General features: G+C 44.3%; 1 protein-coding gene across 1 annotated transcript; it reads right to left on the bottom strand.

The window, feature by feature from the left end:
• Positions 1-1049: 1049 nt before the first annotated feature.
• kcnk9 (potassium channel, subfamily K, member 9) lies at positions 1050-21753 on the bottom strand (the record flags this gene model as incomplete). The annotated part of the gene is made up of 2 exons (XM_084454824.1): positions 1050-1945; positions 21165-21753. 2 exons carry the CDS (start codon positions 21751-21753, stop codon positions 1050-1052), a joined length of 1485 nt encoding a protein of 494 aa, XP_084310950.1.
• Between the last annotated feature and the right edge of the window lie 452 nt (positions 21754-22205).

Below are 22205 nucleotides of genomic sequence, written 5' to 3'. Positions count from 1 at the left end.
CTTAAAAAATAACTTGATATGTATAGTGTTTAGTTTGGCAGATGCATTCGCATTTTTGTGGGATTTCATATAATATGTAATTTGATTTTGGGAGCAAACCAAAAAGGATTTTTCTTAAAAACCTGAGAGCAAAGGTTATTATACAACTTTTCTGAATGAAAAAAGTGGAAAGCTTATCAACACAGCTTGCAGTTTAATCGCTGTAATTGTTTTTATCATTCTTGTGATTATCAAAATGATATTAAATTGCAAGATTATGATATTCTTCCCGTCAATATGCATACCAGTTTTACAAAATACATGCACTTATCAACTTTTTCCAACTTGCCAAGCTTACCCCTTTTTTGTCCTCATATTTTACACAATCTTAACTCCAAAAGAAATATACAACATGAAATTTTGCTTAGAATTTTGTTTAGAAAAATAAATAAAAAGAATGACAATAGCAGTAACAATGGCACACACAGTATATGACATCTAATGCACATGCTAATATTGGCAACAATATTTTGGCATGATGTTTTGTGATGAATTAAGATATTTTCCTATGTATAATTGCTTATAGAAAATAATACCTGATGCTTTAAAGTCACTTCAAATTCTCTGTCTGCTGTGAGGCGATAGAATCATATATATAAATGCAATCCACTTCAAGTTAAGGTGAAACAGGCATACTCCCCTTGAAAAATAGCAATACCCCACAATGCTGAGTGTGCATCATTTGGTATGTTAACCAAGGTAAATATATTATTTTCGTAAGTCTGCGATGAGTTGGGGTTTATAAGGTCTGGTGGGGTTTTTTTGTTTTGTACTTCTCAGATGGGCCAGTTTGCTGGAAAAATACATATTCATGCTTCATGCTTTGCATCCCCTCACAAGAAAACATGATTCTTGTCCATATGTTGCTGTTCTGTCCAACGCTCCTTGTCTCTCTCCAAGGATTTCATATCAACTGATAGGGAAAAGTGCTAAATGTGATTTGGTTAGGAGCAGCATTGGAGATGCATTGACTGACTGTATAAAAAAGGAAAGCTCAATGTGTCTCTGCTTCATATGGACTTCCTCCTTTTCATGAGTCGGTGATTGTCTGTGAAGCTGTGGAGCCCTGGTGACACTGAGCTGATGGGCGAAGGGAAGAAGCTGTTTTTCAAGGTGCTGGGCGAGATCTCCTCGATCCTGTAGGAGACTGAGTGAAAGTACTGATGGGGGTTCAGCTGCGAGCTGAAAGCGTTCTGGTGAGAGAATCCACAGCCCATTCCTCCCATCCCAACCCCTCCCCCGGAGCTGCCAAACTCATGGGAGTGATAGTGCATGCAGGAGCACACCGACTGCAGGTCCATCACCTCGGCTCGGTACTGCTGCTGCTCACGCCGCCGCCGGCCGCGCTGCAGCGACTCCTCCTGGATGTGGATGATCATGCTGTTCCTGTTGCCCGCCAGCGAGGCCCGCTCCTCGGCGTCCCGCCGCTCGTCCTCACTGTTCATTGTCAGGAAGCGCAGCACCACCAGGTTGAGGAAGGCCCCGATGACCGTCAGGCCCACCAGGATATACATGAAGCTGAAGGCCACGTACAGGGGCTTCCTCTGCAGGGCGCGGTTCTTCTGCAGCGCCACAAAGTCCCCGAAGCCTATGGTAGTTAATGTGATGAAGCAGTAGTAGTAGGACTGGAAGAAGCTCCAGTCCTCGTAGTGGGAGAACGCGGCGGCCCCGATGCACAGCGTCCCGATGCAGGAGAAGAAGCCCACTGTCACCATGTTCTCCATGGAGACATCGGTGGTGTGCATGCCGCAGCACTTCTTGATGCGCTTCAGGAGGCACTTGACAAACGTGTTCATCCTCTCGCCCAGGCTCTGGAACATGACCAGGGTCAGAGGGATCCCCAGGACGGCGTAGAACATGCAGAACGCCTTCCCCGCATCTGTCCCTGGAGCCGCATGGCCATAACCTGCAGCGGGACAAACCACAAGCATGTTACCAAACAGCATGTGGGACATTTAAGACTGTACTACGGGACAGCTTCACTATTGCCACTACACATTAGGCCCATCTTCATCAGTTACCAGACCCCAGACCCACAACTATAGACGGATCCTTTAACTCTGCCTGAATGGGTATTGCCCATGGGTATTTTAGGGCAGTGCAGAAATGTGTCCACTCATTAATCTTATACATGCCCAGAGATTATGGTTGTCCAATTAGTCAGGACTTCCCTGTTCAGCAGAGCAGTGTGGGAACTACAGTACCATTGGATGAGAAGAGACTTGTGGAGGAGCCAATAAGGCTTTTAGTTTAATTGGACGTCACCTTTAGGCCACACGTTGCTGACTCAGGCTGAAGCTGAGCAACCTGTAATGCTAACTATAGATGTAATCTCTTTTGATTTCATGATTTACTGCTGTGTTGAAAACTGAAAGATCCCTTAAAAACCCCCACCCCCTCCCCGCACCCCTAGTTATTGTATAAACTGCCAAATCTCCAGATAACAACACCCACATACAAAATCAAGCCTTTACAAAGTATGCAATTACTTTCTTCAGTTCATATTTTTTCATGGATCTAACTTGGATTTGAGTTCTCATGTTTCAGGCCATTGAGTATTGATGTCATACTGTCTCCTATACCTGTAGCTGTCCACCCACTCAATCAAGTGATCATTGGTTCTTTTTATACACTCAGCTTTCAATCAATCTGATTTGTGGCATGAAATGAAATATGAATATCAAATGTGCTCTTGTGGCTTGTGACATGTGAACGTTGCCCTCAGGCTCATCCAAGATTTAAACTTGTGGATGAACATGGAGGATCAACTGGAGGTCAAGAAGAGCTGACTCGGTTTCACATCTGCAGAAGATAATACATTTAAATATATTTTTTTTAGGCATTTCTGCTTTATTACTATAGGACAGTGTAGGTGACAGTCATTGGCGTCGGGAGCCATGGGCTTCCGGGGCTCAAGACCCGAATGTTTTTCATCTAGCCCCGGACGTTTTTTGACCCCCAGTTCCCAGCAAAAAGTACATATTTTAATAAAGAAATGGACGCAAATCAAATTCCACTCCAAAATCGAGTCAGACAGTCACAACTCTCACATGTCTCATGTTATAGCTACAGCCCCCGCCCCCTCCGCCCCTCACTCCCGCGAGTCCAGTACATGCGCGCAAAGTCACTGCGCGTCGCGAGCAACCTGGTCTCACCCGGCAGACATCAGAATTCGACGTCTGTCCATTGCCTCCAAACGTCATATATAGACGGCATCATACAGTTATAAACGTCGGCAGACGACGTGGGATAGGCCTAAGTTTTTGATAGGTTGTTGTCAGAGTTTTGTGATTGGTTGTTCATGTGGTTGAACACGTGATGGAAGAGGGGTATAATTGCGAGCGATGGACAAACGTCGAATTCTGCCGTCTGCCGGGTGAGACCAGGTTGTCGCGAGACAGGTTCCAAAGCGGGAGAGAAAAGTTGCCTGAACTTGACACGCCAGAGCTGTAAGTGTAGTAAGCCAGTTCTCGAAGTGCTTACATTGGAATTCCCATTGACATTTTAACATTGGGACGGTTTATCCAATCAAAACTTGTCATGACTGTCCCGTCATTCACATCGCCTGTCAATCACGTTACCCACTTTAGCTATCTAGCTACTGGCAGCATCAATGAACAAAACGGAGATCTTGAGTATTTGTTGAAAGTTGATGAGTTTGGGTTACGATATAAGGTAGGTCTTTTGTGATTAATTGCCAGTTGTTATGACTGTGCGTTTTGCTTTGCCTAGATTTAATCAGCACTCGAGAGCGTGAACTTTGCTTCCTGGAGCAGTGGGCTAATAAGCCTAGTAGCCTAGTAGTAGCCTAAACACTGATTAGTGAAGTAGGGGAGTAGGCTATTGAGTGCTGTGCTATAAGGTGGTGTATTTTATCATTCTGTCATTCCTCTTCGTGGTGTTTGGCCATTGTTGTCATATAATGGCTCTGTAGTTTATTTAGTGTGTACCTAAAAGCTTGCTTGTTTCGGCCTAAATATTGTCCGCTTATTCGCTCGCTGTCAAATTATTGGCCTTTTTTTTGACGTGTTAAAAAACATCAGTAGCCTAGGCTACTGTAGTTTTCCTGTATGTTTTTTACATATAAAAATGCCACTGCTCAGCGCCCTTCTGGTGCTGTGGAGCCTCCCATCAGGGCATGCTTTGAAAGCGCACCCCCCAAAAAATTGTGCGGGCTGCGCACGTGTTTCACTGGTCCTGGCTTACCTGGTTCTAGGACCCACCAGACGCCACTGGTTATCAAAAGTTTTGACTTCTCATTAAAAATAAAACTCGAACGCCGTTGTGTTTTGTGCTGTGCACAGAGGGTGGGAGATATTAGACCAGTGAGATGTCCAGGCCCTCTGCCCTGGTGTGTGGCAGCTGTTAGTGTCAGAGGGTAAGCCTCGTTTAGACTGCATGATTGCCATCTCTGAGGGATCTCTATTAGATGATGGTCATCTCTGAGGGATCTCTATTAGATGATGGTCATCTCTGAGGGATCTCTATTAGATGATGGTCAGCTGGCTCTTTTTAGCAACTGCAGTCATTTCAACTTCCACTGGCACATTTTCCCCCATATTTTTCTTTTTCAGAACTGACATTTTTAAGGGCTCATGTCCCGCAGTATGTTTCATTAAATAGTCTTTTGTACAGCAGATGGAAATGTGGCACATTGAGTTGTTTGTCAGAGTGTTACCTGTATTCTCATTAAAAAAGACTGGGCACGACACTGGATGCTATTTAATATTGATTTTTATTTATTAAAGTCCCATCTCGTTTACCAAGATTTGTGTATGATTACTTCTTTGCCATCCCCTTTCATAACCAAATGTGGTCTGGTGATTAAATTGCTATGGCTTCTTGATTTTGCTCTCAAAGTCTCTCTCTCTCGCTCTCTCTCTCTCTCTCAGGTACAATTAGTCAGTCAGTTGAAATGTGTGGCTCTTCTCTTTGTAGCACACATCAATGAGCCTCAGAAGCTCTGTTCTCTCACCAACACTGATGCGTGTGTTCCTCTGGAGGGACAGCTTGAAATCCAGCCTAGTAGGATTCATATTTGCCATGAGTTTTGTGTATTATATGTTTGTGATGATAATACCGTACAGTTGTTATATTCATATATTTCTACAGTTATAGTCTATTCAGAGAGTGGGGAAGTATGTTATGAAAGCTATTTCTTATAATGTTGTGGTAGACAACAGCATTGCAATGAGTGCATAAGCAGTGATAATTTATTGAAGTTCAAAACAAATAATGTGTGTTGCGCACAATCTGCCAGCTACACTGCAACTTTTTGAACAAGGACAGACTGTCGCACATTGAAAAAGCTTTACTGAATTGACATTTTGTTCTTTATTTTGTTTAACTTAAAGTTAAGTTAACTTTCTGGATACCTACACCATTTTACATTTAAAAGGTTCAAGCAAGCGGCCTCCCTTCCTTCTTGCACATTAAATAGACTAATTGATATTGATTTATATGACTCAAATTATTCCTGCGGAGTAATTAGACTATAATGAATTATGTTGGCAGCCGTGCTGAAATGCTAAATCATATTTGATTTGTGGCACTTCATGACTGTGCAGAAATTGGCTTGCCAGCGCTGTACTCTATCTACCCCGCGTGACTGAAATAAAAGTGTTACTGTACATTCTACTTCAGTAGAAATCAACTGGCAGTGTTGGGGCTGCACTGACGTCTGAGTGATATGATGGTCGGTTGTCTGGTCTATGACCTCCTTGTCTCCGCTGGATAACAGGAGTATTAGATATTGATTTCATACTCTCTGCCCCTACAGAAACCAGGAGTGTGGTCCTCCACATCTCTACCTCCACCACCCTCTCCCCTGCACTCATACCCTCACCACCTAAACCCTGTACCTTCTGCCTTTCCAATAGGGGGGCTTTAGGCTGGCGCATCATTAAGGAATGCCTTCAAATCTAATCTTGTGAAGAGGGCGTTTTGTGTTCAGAGCTTAGAGGGCTGGTGGATGAGACCACTAGAGATGCAAAGCCACACTTTCTCTGTTATTGAGGACTCTCCAACCATTGAAAGACTCTTTATGCAATACAAGAATGCCTCGAATGCTTTAAATTGACAGATTAATGAAAATGTCCATCATCAATATCAATTCAAAGGAAACTTATGGTAGCAATGAATCTATTACTACCTGTCTTTTTGTCTGCTTAAGTGCCTCTTTAATGATGTTGATTGGATACTTGGTTCTCTTTCACAGCATTGGACTCCATAATCTGTTTGTCCTGCTGTAATGACTTGATTATCTCTTGTCGTCAAGGGAACAGACACTTTTGTTCTGTTGAGCAGAGACCTAATTGCACAGGTGTGTGTTTGTGTGTGTGTGTGTGTGTGTGTGTGCGTGTGTGTGTGTGTGTGTGTGTGTGTGTGTGTGTGTGTGTGTGTGTGTGAGAGAGAGAGAGAGAGTGTGTGTGTGCATTTGTGTGTGTGAGAGAGAGAGTGAATGAGTGTGCGCGCATGTGCACAGGTGCATGCGTGTTTGAGCGATGTGCTGTGTATAGTGTTGTGCTGCTGCCGGTGATATTGTTTCAGGTGTGTGCTCCTCAGACTACCCGGAACCTTCCATAACGTGGCGATTGTGGTTATGCAACCTTCAGCCTTTATGTTGGTGAACAATACCACGGTCCTCATTGACATGCACACGTATATGGTTAATTACTCCACGAGTAGTTGCTTAAACTGATGGCTTTTTGTTCATCCGTTCAGGAGGAACTTAATCCACCTCCAATTATTTCAGTTGCCCGGCAACATTAATTGCCATGAGCCATGGCATTTTAATGAAGGCCGGGAGGAGGAAGGCCTTGTTCAGAGCCTCTCTGACGCTCTGCTAGCCACCGTGCTGACAGGAGATAACTGGCACCGGGAATACCATGTCTGCTGTCTTTTCACAGTCCACAGCACACACACACACACACACATACACACACACACACACACACACACACACACACACACAAAGCATGTCTGAGATCCTTTGCACACACACACATACAAAGCATGTCTGAGATGCTTTGATTGAACCACATGTATTGACTAGGAACATGCAAGTCAGCAATCAGTGACAAGAGGACCACCACGGCAACGACTGGACTAGCAGTTACCATGAAGACAAACAGAAGCAGTCAAGACCCACAAGCTTTTGCTCCTAGATGCTGAGCATGGGACACTTGACTCAGCCATCAACAAAGGGTACATAACACACAAATACACACGAGCGTGTACGTACAGTAGGCTATTTTCAATACCCGCTGCTCTAAATTCTAATGTAATCACCTGCTGTCTCATCTACTTATCAGATAGCCATTAGGTTTCATCACTCTCATCCACCACTTCACCCGTGGGCCCAACAACGGCCCCAGACGCTGCGCTTCACTGATAACACGGGGGATGGCTATTAAAGCCCAGCTGGCTTCAAACTACACTAACAACAAGGGACATCAATAATTCTGTGTCTAATTTAAAAGGATGTTTTACTAATTTTCACCCACTGAATTCCTGCCAGGAGCCATCTTTGAAGTCGCTCTTCTGTGGCCTGCCTTGTTTCTTGTCGCTCGCACTACCTCCCTTGGACAGTCTCTAAAATCGCTTCAGTGGCCAGCGTGAGAAGATAACCCAGCATTGAGATGAGAGGCATTGACACAGTGGTGGTCACAACACTAACGTGAAGTCCACAGCAGGACATCCAGACGATGGTGCAGGCAGGGCATGGGCCAGCGAGAGGGACAGGACCTGGCTCATAATGAGATGGATGAGCTGGTTTGATGTTTCAATCACACAGGGTACCTTTGTTCTCTATATGGGATTTTATTATTTATACAGAACATCACCCCCTAGACAGATATAATTCATTTTCCTTTGTGTTATTGACATTTAAGGTCAAGCAGTTTGGCAATATTAGTACAAAGACTGAGGACCTAAGTGGATCTCTTTGGGTGAAAGCTACTGCTATTCGATCGGAGGCTGAATGAGTAGACAAGCAAGTGGAAGTGACTTTGGAAGAGTTATTTACAGAAACAGCTACCTAAACATTAAAGAGAGCTCACCAATAAACAGCTGGGGTACATATTGATGGGAATGTCAATAGTGTAAAGGTCAGTAATTAGTGCTGCTCACAGAGGCTTATTTGTTATTAGCTGACAATCTTGAGCGCTCACAGCACCATTGATTTCTGATCTCTGTTAACAAAGGCATAGATTCTTGCATCCCCTCGGAAGAACACAGTTTAAGATTTAGAACTTAAGTTGTATTCACTCTGAAGAAGACGCCCTGTCGAAACGTTAGTGTATGATCTGTGCACCAATATAAGTTTTCTAAAAGATGGTCCGTGAGCTCCAGTCTGCTCTTCTATTTGAAACTGCTGGTCGAGCTGAGGGCACCTTTCACAAATTAAGTGAGAGGCTTTCCAGATATCATGTCTTTCAGGACTACCTCATTCTATTAGAAGGTACAGTATGCACACGTTCGCACACGCGCACACACACACACTTTTAAAAAGCATGTCGATGAGCTAACCAAAAAGTTCAGAGTAAAACTTGGGTTCTTTTATAGCAATATATTTTGTTTTCCACTTGAGAATAGGAAGCTTATAGTACAGTCTACTTTCCTGTCAGTACCTCATTAGGGCAACATTATCTATATGCACGCTGCCCCTACCACCTTGAAACAACTAGACACTGTCTATTATTCAGAATGGTTTATTACTGGTGATCATTTTAGAGCGCTCCACTGTAATTTGTATCAGGTCATACCTGGCCACTCAGAAAGCACAGCACTGGCTTCAGTACTGTATGTGTATAAAGCAATTTTACAAAAGCTTCCAAACTACCTACAGTAACATCCCTTATTACATGGCATTCAAGCAATTACCAGACAAGGTCTCAGGATTGGTTGGCTCTTGAAGTCATTCTGCTTTTAACTATGGTGCTCTGAAAGCATGGAACACTTCAGGAATCTTTTAAATTGGATAGTTTAGTCACTTTAGGCATTTAAAAAAAATATGTTTTTTTATGTTGGAGTAGACCCTCTGCTAACTAACTGCTGATTTGTCTGCTCCTCTGCTGATTGCACTGAGCTGCGTCTCCCAACAGGTGTTCCACAGGTCTGATTAATGACCATGACCAGAGAACCGAACCGCGGATAACAACTGAACTCTATGGAATATCGCCAACCTGTCAGAGCTACATGTACATTTTTGCAGTGTGTCTCTTGTAATCTGTGCCCAGGTTGTCACCCTGTCATCTACGAAGACACATCTAACGGTGCATATTGCCTGGCCATCGAGTGCTGCTAAGCAACAGGCATTTGCACACCCACCTCCCTGGAGACGGTGACACCGGTTTTGGGATCTGGCCGGACTGTCCCTTGCCCCCTTCTCCCGGTCTCTCTCACATACTGTACTCTCCTTTCTCTCTCCCTCCCTCTCTATCCCTCTCTCTCTCCCTCTCTCTGTCTATCACCTCCCACCCTCTCTCTCTCCCTCCCTCTCTCTCTCTTTGCAACAAGGAGTTTCTGTATGTGGGCTTAGTCCCCAGTTAACCTCAATGTTGTATTTATGACGTCTACGTTTTGTGTCATGAGACATGTTGACATATGGAACACACGCACACACAGACATGCGCACACACACACACACACATTGTTCCTGGCAAAGACTCATTTGTCTCTGTCTGCCCCCTGTGTTCCCCCTGTCTGCTGAAGCTGGAGAGGGTGACCAGCCAGTGCTACAGAGCAGACTCTTTTCTGGCATCACGGTCAGACATCGCCCTCTAGGCCCTCCTGAACGAGATCAAGCGTTCAGTTTTTGAGGTCCCACGTGGATACACATTCCAATCTCCTCCCAGTTGTTGGCCGTTGTGGCCGAGACAGCGGAATGCACTCCTACATTCAGTGACGTTAAATAATGAATACTGCAGGGGGTGCTGTGAGCACAATGTTCATTAGCTTGGACCTGTGTTTGCTTTTCTAGGCAGCTACAAAGCCAATGGAGATAGCCATGTGTATTTAGTTTACAGCTCCCATGGCCCCACTTGCCACTTGTAGAGCACAGTGTGCACAAAAACGCCCAGGCCGATTCCACTCTGCAGCCACACGGGCACTCGTATGGTAGAGAGACCCACAGCCAATCTGTCCCTGATGTGGCACTATGGTAAATGGCACTTCACGCCGCTGCCAACCTGAACTGCAATTGTTGCACCCTATGGTGCTTTTTAAATTTGTGTCAAAGAGCAAGAGAGTAGTACACACACACACACACATACACACACACAGCACCACAGACAGACAGTAGAGTAGAAGGGTGCCTGGGTCTGTTCCAAATGGGTAACAAGGCAGGAGAGAGAGAAAGAGAGAGAGACAGAGAGGTATTGTGGCATGCTGACTCACAGGGCTCGGTGGGGATAGTGGAGAGAAATTAACTTCAATAGCCGACTTAGCTAAAGGACAAGCACAGGTGAGCTAATGCTCATGCTGCAGCACCCACACACTAGACCCCGACAGGGGTGAATATTGTTTGTAATAGTTCACGATTAGTGACTTCCCTTCCTGTGAAAGCTATTTTTAGTGAAAATATGTTTATGTTTGAACTACATCCTAAAAGGAGATATCTGCTCATCTAATGTCTGTACACCTAATTTGAGTTAACCTGTTGTGTGTGATGATATACTTTTGTTAATTATCCGTCATACAGACAGTTGATGGCTGGTTAAGAATACTTTATGTTAAGTTCACTATTTCACATTTATGTCTTCGACCCAGATTTATATTTTGAGTATCCCACATACTGGACAGTATGTTTTAAGGCATTTTGCAATATTTAAAACCCTTATATCAATATTTAAAATATATATTTCTGCATAATTGTTCATGTATTAATAATACCACTTTAACGCACATCTGTCAAAGGATTCGTGCATATTTTGTTGTATTTTTCATGAGGAAGGTGATGAAGGTTTTTTGGGTTAGGGTTAGTGTTTGTGTCTTGCTTTTAAATGCATTTGCATAATGTTAGTGTCATTATTAAAACCCTTTGCTCGTGTACATTTTTTCTCAAGAGTTTATTTCTTACTTGATATTCATCACACATTGCCCAATGTGACAAGACTATTGTAGGTTCTTCATTTGAGAATTTGCAATTTTAACAATAGCATCTTCATTCATTTATGTCATAATGCCCTATAACATGCTAAAGGTTAGGCTCTTAAATCACAGACAGACACAGAGTGCGACAGAGGAAGAGTGGGTCAGATTGAACAGAGAAGATATTGCATGCTGTGGATTCCTAATTAGAATGCAGTCAACAGTTAGCCTAATCGGGAATCAAGGCTATGAAGCTACTAAAAGTGAATATGTGGAAATGAAATGGTTATCATTTCAAGCAGAGTATCATGTTTTCTAAGAATGCAATTGAATCAGTAAGTAGATTGCTAAAATGCAAGACATTTGAGGTGCATACTTGAACCTAGAATTGATTGCGACAAAATGCAGGCTGTGAAAGATAGTGATTTGTTATCTCAAAAGGAAACAGGCATATTCCTTTATAATCACTTCCTAGGTTGACAGTTAACAGTCGGTGACACACAATAAGTAAATTGATTTTTCACCCCTCTTGAGAAGTAGTGTTTATCTAACATACTGTACAGTCCAAACTGCAATATTAAGGTGACAATTTAATATTCTGTTTTAGAAATGAATCAAGGAAAATGGACCTCAGAAACATAATAAAGGGGAGAAATTTACTATGAATGAACTTTTTAACATGTAAGAAAATGAAAAGGAGGGTAAGGAAAATGTATCAAAAGAGCAATGTGATGTTGTTTTGAACCAGGAGTTAGTTTAGTCTTTGTCACTATAATGTCCTAATACAGATCATTCTGGTGCTCCTCAGTAACTTACTAATTAAATCTCTGATGTCTAAGACAGTGTGTAAACCTCAATGTACATGTATGTACTCATTGTCAAGATTACCCCAAATAATCACAAACGCCCAAGCCCCCCGCCCCTCCACCCCGCCCAAGACCCCCCCCCCCCCACACACACACACACACACACACGCACACGTGACATGACACATGCACACATGTTCCCTGTCTCTCACACACATGCAATCTCACACACACTCATTCACTCTCTCTCACACACACAAATGCACACACACACACACACGACACACATTACCTGTCTCTCATGCACATGCAATCACACACTCATTCACTCTCTCTCTCACTCACACACACACACACACACACTCACCACTGTCAAGACTACACAACCCCATCTACAGAGTGCCACCGTGCAATACCTGTCAAGTTTGTGGTCTGAAGCATGTGATGAATGCGATGACAGCGGAGGAGAGAAAGGGCGGCTGTAAAGTGCCTGTGGCTGCAGAGAGCTGTCAATCAAATGGAAGAGTGTCCCGCTGTCGTCTTGACAGGAGACGTTATCATTGTGGTGGCAAATGAGACCCAGAGGAGCTGATTGTGTTTCTGTGTTGTTCCTCCATTAGTCTTATACCTCGCCAAATCCCTGCAGCACAGATTGGTAACATATGGCCAGGGAAAAAAAACAATGATGTGTCCTCTTATATTTCTACACGGGGCTCATGCCCAGAGTGAACCATGAGCCACTGCTCATCATAAGGGTGTGGTGAAAACCACACATGGTATGACAGTGTAGAAGCTCTAAGAAACGGGCAACAACTTCTCATGTTGACTGTGCGACCGTGCATCATTTATTTGTTAGCTACCAAGAACAGGAACAGGAACAACAGGAAGTGTAACACATTTAACAGTGTGTGGGATGGCAGCTGCCACTACAACAATAGTTCCAGTGAATTATGTAGAACTTAGATGCGTCCGCTACATACTTCCCCCCAGAATTCACCCTAAGAGTAAAAGTCAATGTGTGTGTGTATGTGTGTGTGTGTGTGTGTGTGTGTGTGTGTGTGTGTGTGTGTGTGTGTGGGAGGGGTGGCCCCAATGGCGCCGCGGAACAGCTGGGGGCAGCGTATCTACAGGGGTACTGTAGCTGTAGGGGCCTTGTGATGGCGTGGAGGCAGGGTGGGGGAGCCGAAGGAGCCTTGTCATATTGGCACATTTATGCACACACAGACATACACCAATGTTTGCCATGTCTCTCCTATGATGTTATTAGCCTCTCTTACTCTGAAAATGTAATTTAATGTTATTTATTGCTCTATAAATGTTCTTAGCCGGTAGACAAACATACTCCTGGAGCTTGCTCGATCGCCTCGTTGAGAGGGGTCAGGGAAGAATTTTTACAGCTCACCTATCTGGCCCCCGGGTGATTACTGTTTTTTTGCTTCCCTCTGGAATATGTAGGGGTGGGATGTCTGCCCACCTCCCTTGTTCTCTGTAAAGCGCATTGTGTTGCCTCTGGGTATGAAATGCGCTATATAAATAAAGCTTTGATTGATTGATTGATTGTCGGGAGGAAGTGGCCAGGCAGGGGGGCGGCCCCGCTGTGGGGGCTGGGCCAGTCCAACAGGGGCGGGGCGGCACATAGCTCAGGAGGTAGAGCAGCCAGCTGGGGGATTGCAAGGTCCCCAGTTCGATCCCAGCTTCCGGAGTGTCCCGAAGTGTCCTTGAGCAAGACACTTCACCCCAAAATCGCTCATGTGTGGCATGGTGGCACAGTACCTAGTACTGTCACCTCACAGCAAGAAGGTCTCTGGGCCTTTCTGTGTGGTTTGCATGTTCTCCCCATAAAAAATAACCCAATATGAAAAACACGGAGAAGAACAGATTGCTAACGCTGTCCATCTCTGGTGAAGATGGACAGGAGCACTTGGACTAGCCCCCGGGCGGGTCCCATGCATGCTTGCTCCCGGCTGCCCTTGGGGGAAGGATGACAGGATGGGTTAAGATCAGGAGAAAAATGTCATTGTTGGACGCTCCAGCCACAAAGATGTTTCTAGGTAGGGTGGTTTGAGGCGGTCCACCAAAAATGTGGAACAGGCCATCATAGGGAGGTTGCAGGGGCCCACAGAGGGCATCAGCTCAGTCTCTCACGTCCTTCTTGAGCCCTTTGCCTGCTACCAGTCGTTGCGATGTCTTTTTGGCCTGGTGGGAGAGGCTATGGACAGCGTCAAAAATGCAGCGCCTCCATCCGGCGGGGACGGCTGGCTGGGGTTGACTGGAGACGTCGCACAGGAGCGTGGTGCCAGCATTGTCGAAAGCCACTTCCTCTACCCGCAATGGCCTGGGAGAAGCAGTCAGCGACGAGGTTGGTTTTGCCAGAGACATGCTGGATGTCCGTGGTGAACTCCGATATGAAGGAAAGCTGTCGCTGCTGTTGGGTGGACCACGGTTCAGTCACCTTAGACATGGCAGATGTGAAAGGTTTGTGGTCCACGAACGCTGTGAACTCATGGCCCTCCAGCAGGAAGCAGAGGTGTCGAATGGCGAGCCAGAGGCCAAGGAACTCCCAGTCTAAAATGCTGTACTTCCGTTCATTGGGGTAAGAAGGTGCACTGTGGTGATGCAGATTGGCGACATGGATAACGTGTGCGCCAGCATAGCAGCATTAGCCAGAGCGGCCTTGAAATCCACAAAGGCCTCGTCCCTCTCCGCGGTCCAGTCTTCGGCTTGTTTGGGGGCTTTGTCTTTCAGAGTCTCGTAACAGGATTCAAAGATCATCACAATCATAACATTTTGAGTGCAGTGTCGTCATTGGCAGTACCCTCTCTGTATTTTTTTCTGTGCAGTCCAAAGTGAAACCGAGATGCATCATCTCTCCTATCCCTTTCCTTGTTGCCATAGACTGGATCACAACCATCACCACTGCAGACAAATCCAGAGGCATCCAGTGGACCCTGTTTTACCAGCTAGAAGATCTTGACTTCGCAGACGATCTCGCTATGCTTTCAACCAACCACTCCAACATGCAGGCTAAAACTGACAGGCTCAACAACTTGACAGGTTGGACTCAGCATCAACACCTCCAAAACTCAAGTGATGTATGTAAACGCCATCTCCACAGCACCCATTCTTGTGAATGGGGAACCACTTTTGTGAGTTTGTGGAAGACTTCACCTACCTGGGCAGCCTCATCAGTAAGGACAGTGGGGTCAGGGCTCAGGGTGCCTTCTCCCAATTATGTTCCATCTGGAGGTCTAAGCAATACAGCCTTCAAAAAAAAGATGCTCTGGTATAACAGCAATGTCAAGTCTGTTCTGCTGTATGGTTCAGAGAGTTGGCGAGTGGTCAAAACAGACATAAAGAATGGACGTTTTTCACAATGGATGCCTCAGACGAATATGTCCGTTTTTTTTGGCCAAACAAAATCTCAAACCAGCAACTGTACAAGAAAATAGGTAGCCACAGCATCACCAAGGAATTTGCACACAGCCGTTTGAGATGGCTGGGCCATGTGTTGAGAATGGAGCAGGACCGGCTTACAAGAGTCGCCTTAAGGTAAACATCACAAGGCAAAAGAAAACCTGGTAGGCCCAAAACCACTTGGTGCAGAACTATGACACAGGAGCAGGAAAAGATGAACCTGTCATGGGGAGAAGCGCAACATGCTGCCAAGGACAAAATGCAATGATGCGCTCAGAAGCCTTATTTCCCCTGAAGGATGAAAAGGAGTTAGGAAGTAAGTAGCCACTCTGGTCGCAGTTGAACTCCTGAGGGCTAACAACACATTATAGACTTTAGTGGCATCCGCAGTGATTTCCAGAAGCACAAACAGCGCTTCTATCTAGGCGAACCAGGCCTTGCCTGATGATTCCCAGAACTCCTGTAGCTTCAGAGAAATGGCATTTATCACCATGTTTGTTTATGGTTGTCATAGTCATCTTTATTTGTTACACACATTATTATTTACAACTGGTCTGGTTGCCCAAAGCGTGGGTTCCATCAGGTGAAAACATGAAGACAAAAACTGAGCAGAGGAAGGAAACAGACATATAGAACTCCACTAAGGGTAATGAGCAACAAGAATAGTCAAATAATAAGGAAAATACAAATTAGAGCTGGAGCACATCTCAGTAATTCAGTTTGCGGCAGAAATATGTCTTGAGCTCTCTCTTAATGTTGAAAAGAAAATGTCTGCACACTTAGGTCTCATGCAAGTTTCAGGTTTAATACCAAGCTTTCGGTCAGATGACCTTCATCAGGGCAACCTTGAGCTCTCTCTTGAATGTAGTCATATCAGGGGCAGTTCTAATGTCCAGTGGCAGTGCATTCCACAGCCGTGGTGCTGCTACTGCAAAGGCTCTTGAGACCAGGTTAGACCGGGGGACGTGTAGCAGTCTCTGGTCACCTGATCTAAGGGTTCTTAATGTTTGTGTTGATGTATACTCCAGGAGTTCTGAGATGTAATTGGAGGCAAGTCCAACAGATTTAGTGCTTTATAGGTGAACATGAGGGTTTTGAACTGTGCTCTCTACCGCACTGGGAGCCAGTGTGTCTGGAGACTTCCAAGAGATGAATGTAGGGGTCACCAGTGTGGAAGTTCTAAGAAACGTGCAACAACTTCTCTCGTTGACCGCACAACTGTGCGGCATTTATTTGTCAGCTACTAAGGACAGGAAGCCACAACAGGAAGTAACACATTAAACATTGTAGACGGCCACAGCCACTACAACAATCGTTGGTGAATTACATACTGTAGAACTCAAATTTGTTCGCTACAACATTGTGTTAATGTTAGTCCCATTCACTGTTTTGATGCGAATTGCACACTATGGGGCAGATGCACTAATGTTCGTCTTCAGTTTGCGTTGGATGTACAAAGCCTCTGCCTCAGTATGCAATCAACGAATGTCACCACCCTCAAACCGTAATGTGCACGGGGAAAATATAGCGACATGCAGTACGCAGCCCTGCTTTGTCCATAATTAGGCTATCCCTGTGTAACCGACTGCTTTAAATTATGAGGACTGATGTGGTAGGCTTGTCTCTTTAGGCTGGTCATTGCTGTTGATGGTGTAATGGGATGATCGCATCGGCCTTGTGCATCTTATTTGCAAGTGCATTGCATGGCTATCCCTGGCATATATTCATTTTTAGCCCTAAATGGTGCCAATTGTAATCAGTGAATGTCTGCATTGAATGGTCCAGTCCATATAATCTATATTATATATTGTACAATATATATATATATAGTATTTACTGCATTTGAATAATTTCTGGCTTTAATACATCTATCTGACACCAGAATGCGGTTTGACCTGTGCGGTCTGTTAGTAAGCTACCATACCATGTTGTCAGGCGCATGTTGTGACGGAATAACGCCCAAAACGGGCGTAACATGTTAGTACATCTGCCCATATCTCTTCAGATGGGCTGCACTGTGGAGCTACCTGTCAAGGAACACTAGTAGCCAATTAGAATCCATAGTCCTATCATGTGTGATGGAAATTGTAAATGGTCGCTCAACTGAAAGTGCCAACTCAATCAGAGTGCCGAGCCTTCTTGTACTGTACAGAAGATGTGGAATTTCAGATAAATTCAGGAAGATATCTGAAATAAAAATGTATATCAAATTCATGCATTTGATATAAATGCAATGGTATGTACTGTACTGTATGGAGTCTGCCAAGTCTTAAGTCCATAATATTATATAGGCCTAACTGCATGTGTTTTGCAGTTTGTAACAAGAGTGAATGGTTTTCATGTTTAATATGTTCTTGAGGTGGGAAGACATTAGTTTGTGACATAATGATAATGATCCTAATGATCCTGTCTCTAGCACAACATTGTTCCGAGTTGGATATCAGGATCCGTGCACCTGCTAGTGCATCTTGATGACAAAATGAGCTCTCTCTCATTTCCCCTAAAGTAAATTCTCAGATTAGACATAGGCCTAACCTACAACCTGACCGATGATGGCCATTTTGCCTGCTGGCTTAGTGAATGAAACATAGACTACAGTACACTGATAATATGCTTTGTTGAGTGATGGAGCGCTTTGTCTAATGGTGTTTGTGGTGTATCATGCCTCACTGATTACTCCATTAGTCCTGAAACAGATACTGCACAAGGTAATGGTGGTATTCTCTAGATGTTAACTGATACATCGGGATACCTGTGTATGTCATGCATGGGTTAATGCTTGCAGTAAATGTGTCTTCTTGGGCGACTATTCGTTTACAGAGTGAATGCATGCTTATTAAGGTAGGGCTATAGGCTACAACAGCTCTGACCAGCTACATAACTTGGTGATGACTTGTTGCTTTTCAGTTGCTGGTGCTTCAATACATTAATTATGCCGTGTACAGTTGCTCTCTATCAAGTACTACTGGCTGAGCAATGTAGACCCCAACATTGTGAAATATGTTTACTTCATGATTCAGTGTTTCTCTCAGAGACTGCTGCAAGAACCTGGTCAGATCACCACATGTTGTCTCCTACCTAACAACGCTAAAGAGCATGAGAAAATTCTCCATCGTCTGTGTAATTAGTCACAGAAATGGGGCGAGTGAACTTGCTGGAAAACCTGGATGGGTGGTAACAGGTAGTTGGAACTGCAAACATAATCAAGAAACACAGTGTCTCCACAGCAACCAGGGCTCGCACCTTGCCACAGCGGTTGTCACACGCTTACAGTTTCTCACCGCGTCGTCTATTTCAGACTTGCTGCTAATTTTAGCTCTTACTCCCGTGATTAAGATGATCGTCTTTTGCATGTATACTTCATTAAAACATCAAAGCACATAACTGGGTACTATACCTGTATGTATATTCATATATATATGTGACAGACTTTTCACTCTGCGTTGTGTTTCTCTGTCACTCGTTCCTTTGACCCATGTTAAGGGATTGTCCAGGGCGGGACGCAAACCTACAACCTTGCGCTCACAAGTCGGATGTGCTAACAACTAGCCTACAGCATGCCAAGAGAGATATCCATCTCGGCAGGGTCGTTAGCATATCCTTTTTACTAGGGGAGGGAGTTTCACTACTCGATGACTACTCTGCTTTAGCCTCCTCCTATATAGCATATAGCCATATATATATATATATATATATATATATATAGGCTATATATACCGTGTATATATATACACACACACACACAGACACGTGTGTGTGTGTGTATATGTATATATATATATATATATATATATATATATATATATATAATGTATATATATATATATATATATATTTATGTATTTTTTTCGGGGGGAGTACCTACAGTATGGACAATACAGACCCTATGAAGCAGGTGTTCAGGTGATGTTCAGCCCGGCACATATCTGAAGTGATTCTCCAATCATTTCTGTGACATGCGAACATCTTCTGCCCAGTTTCCAGTTGTGTGCTCACTCGTGACTATTGACTTTTACCACACAGGACAGCGTGACAGGTCCTTATGGAGCTCTAGAGCCCTCCTCTGAGGCAGTGGGCCTGCAGTAATGTGCACAGCCAACATGGAGGACAAATCTACATAAGGTGTGCCATTTGTGTTCACTGCTGATTGCATGATAAGCCTCTATGTACAGTAGGCATACATCCCTTGTAAAGATGGAAATTCCTGCTAGTATTTGTATTTACTCTTGTAATGGAAAGTTAGTACATGAAGCCTATGGTGCTGCCTCGCAAACAGAGAGGCACGATTTTCCTTCAATCTCTTATTTTCTTGAAGTGGTACACCATGTTGCATTCAGAGATGACACAACATGTTGCAATAGACCTGAGCAATTTACTCTGCTTGTACAGTTAGGCCTGTTCTCTAAAAGCACTGACATTGCAATTGCTCTGTCTGCTTAGAAACTACAATGTAAACACTTGGACTAACACGCCGCAAAAAAAACGTTTTTGTTAAAAAGGGACTAACAGATCATTTCAGTATTTCTTCTTTGTAGCTTAACTGATGTTCTACTGAAGTAGGCTTAGTCCCCCTCCGTGTGTTGTCAGTGATGTCTTTCATTCATCCATTGGCGTTTATATTTCAAACTAGAAATGCTGATTCACTATTTAATTGATTATTCTCATGAGAAAGGCCCACGGCCTGCAGTTGGCTGTGTGGCTCAGTGGTGGTTGGAGGAAGGCCTCACCAACCTTATTCGATTGCAGGATGCGTCTAGGTTTAGGCTAAACATTGGTTATACTGTAGGCCTATGTCTAAACGTACAGTGATAACTAGGCTACTGACATTTTGACAATAGGGCAAGCGTTTACCTGTTGACACCTGGAGGCTATCATTCACAGTAGCCTAAAGCAACTGTTGCACGATCGCTTTCCACCGTAAATGCCTACAGCCCATTTCCTTCGAGCAAATGCAGTAATTCGGTGGAAATATGATGCGTGGTTTAGTGGAGTGGAGGAATCAAACATATTTTTCTGACTTCAGCATTGTTCTGAACGTTAGAAGGCTTTCATTCCTGTAATATCGAATCCATATCCTTCCCTCCCATGTGACCGAGGAGCTGTCCTTTCAGCACCACGCTCGATTGTTGCAGCTTTAGCTGTGGGAACTTCAGCTGTTGATTACTCATAGCGCCGCAGTTACAGTTGGTTACTTGGCGTTGATACAGTAGCCTACCTTATTAAATCGCCACACTATAGTTTAAAAAGACAACTGCATTGTGATATCTAGGCCTACGTGGAAATATTTCCCAGGTTTTAAATCTTCCATTGTGGCGTAGACTGTAGCAGCCGAGAGCTCAAGTTGACCTCATCGCACTTGAGATAATCACATTCTTTGAAATGAGTAGGCTATTGTTGAGTTTCTGCATCTGAGAAAGGGTTGCATTAGAGAATGAAATTGATTCTGCTTGTGTCAAATACAGTAGCGTCATCTGGATTTATTGTAGCCTATAAATCCATGTTAATAATTCTACAACTTTGCAATGACGTTAAGGCTAATGTAGAAAACTGCATGTCAGTTAAGGGTTAATCATGGGAGGACTACATGTTGCTCGACAAGTTTGTCAGGAGATCTGCCTACACAGCACGATCTTTTGACTGCTTTATGTGTGCAGTGGAATGGATTTAAGGCTTATAACGACATAAACTGGGTTCGTCACCTGACACTAAGGGCCTTATCTCCGGTTCTACACTTTCTATGCAAACGGGATCGCATTTGACACAAAGATGTAGCCTAGGCTAAGTAACGCAATTAAACTCCATGAGAAAACTCACCTATGGTGGTTATGACTGTGATGGCAAAGTAAAAGGATCCGGCAAATTTCCACTGGACCCCGGCTCTGTGGGGCTCGGCCTCCATAATGATGGTCTCTAGTTTTCGATAGTCATCCTCGCTGATGTTGTATTTCCCTTGGAGACGCTTCTCCTCTGCCTCCAACTGCTCTTTCTCCCGCATTTCAAAATCTGATTCCAGTGCATCGAACACCGCGGCCCCGACGAGGAGGTAAGTGAACGTGCAGACGATGAGGGACAAGGTCCGCACATTCTGCCGCTTCATGGCCACCAGGAACCGGCGAGTGAGGGGCTCATCACCCCTCGGATCCCCCGGGAAGGCGCAGCAGTCGGGAAAGCGTTGGCAGCGGCTGGAAGAGGAGTGACAGAATGTCGCGTGTTGGTGACAGTGGGTGCGGTGGACGCTGGGGCAGTGGATGCTGCTCTGATCCCTGTAACAGGTCCCCAATTCCTGCTCCTGGTTCGCAGAGAGACACAAGAGACTACTCGATCGCCGGGACCAGGAGCCCTGCAGCCGAGAGACTCTGCGTAAGACCTGCCCAAACCAAGTCCTCCTGGTGCGTAGTGCCATCAACAAGCAGCTTCAAAATTGCTCTTGTTGCGTGATTCAAAGTGAACTATTTCATCTGATTAAATAAACAATGTGGCATACCAATTCGTTTTGTTATACATCTTTTTAGGTTTGATGCGGTGCTCTCAGTTTGTTTGTGATGCATTCCACGAAGTTTACGAAAAATTAAAAGATCCAAGGCAAGTGAGCTTTGCGGTAAGGGCATCCTTACGCATAATTCCCAACTTTCAGTAAACACCAACCTGTTCGTCTTCTCTTCATCAAAGTATCTTGATATTTTGTTCGGCCATCCGTCCAAACATGTATCCTCCAAATCAATTTACTGTAGGCTTATGTGGAATACAGAAATGTAACTTAAAAACATTAGGCATAGCCTACTCGTCAGCCCAATTTGCTGAGTCGTCGGTAAGAAGAGACGGAGAATGAGCAACAGAGCGGAGGATCTGAGGCTT

Source organism: Borostomias antarcticus, assembly GCF_949987555.1.
Source record: "Borostomias antarcticus genome assembly, chromosome: 21".
In the NCBI taxonomy this organism is placed as follows: Eukaryota; Metazoa; Chordata; class Actinopteri; order Stomiiformes; family Stomiidae; genus Borostomias; species Borostomias antarcticus.
This window is presented reverse-complemented; position numbering and strand designations above follow the sequence as displayed.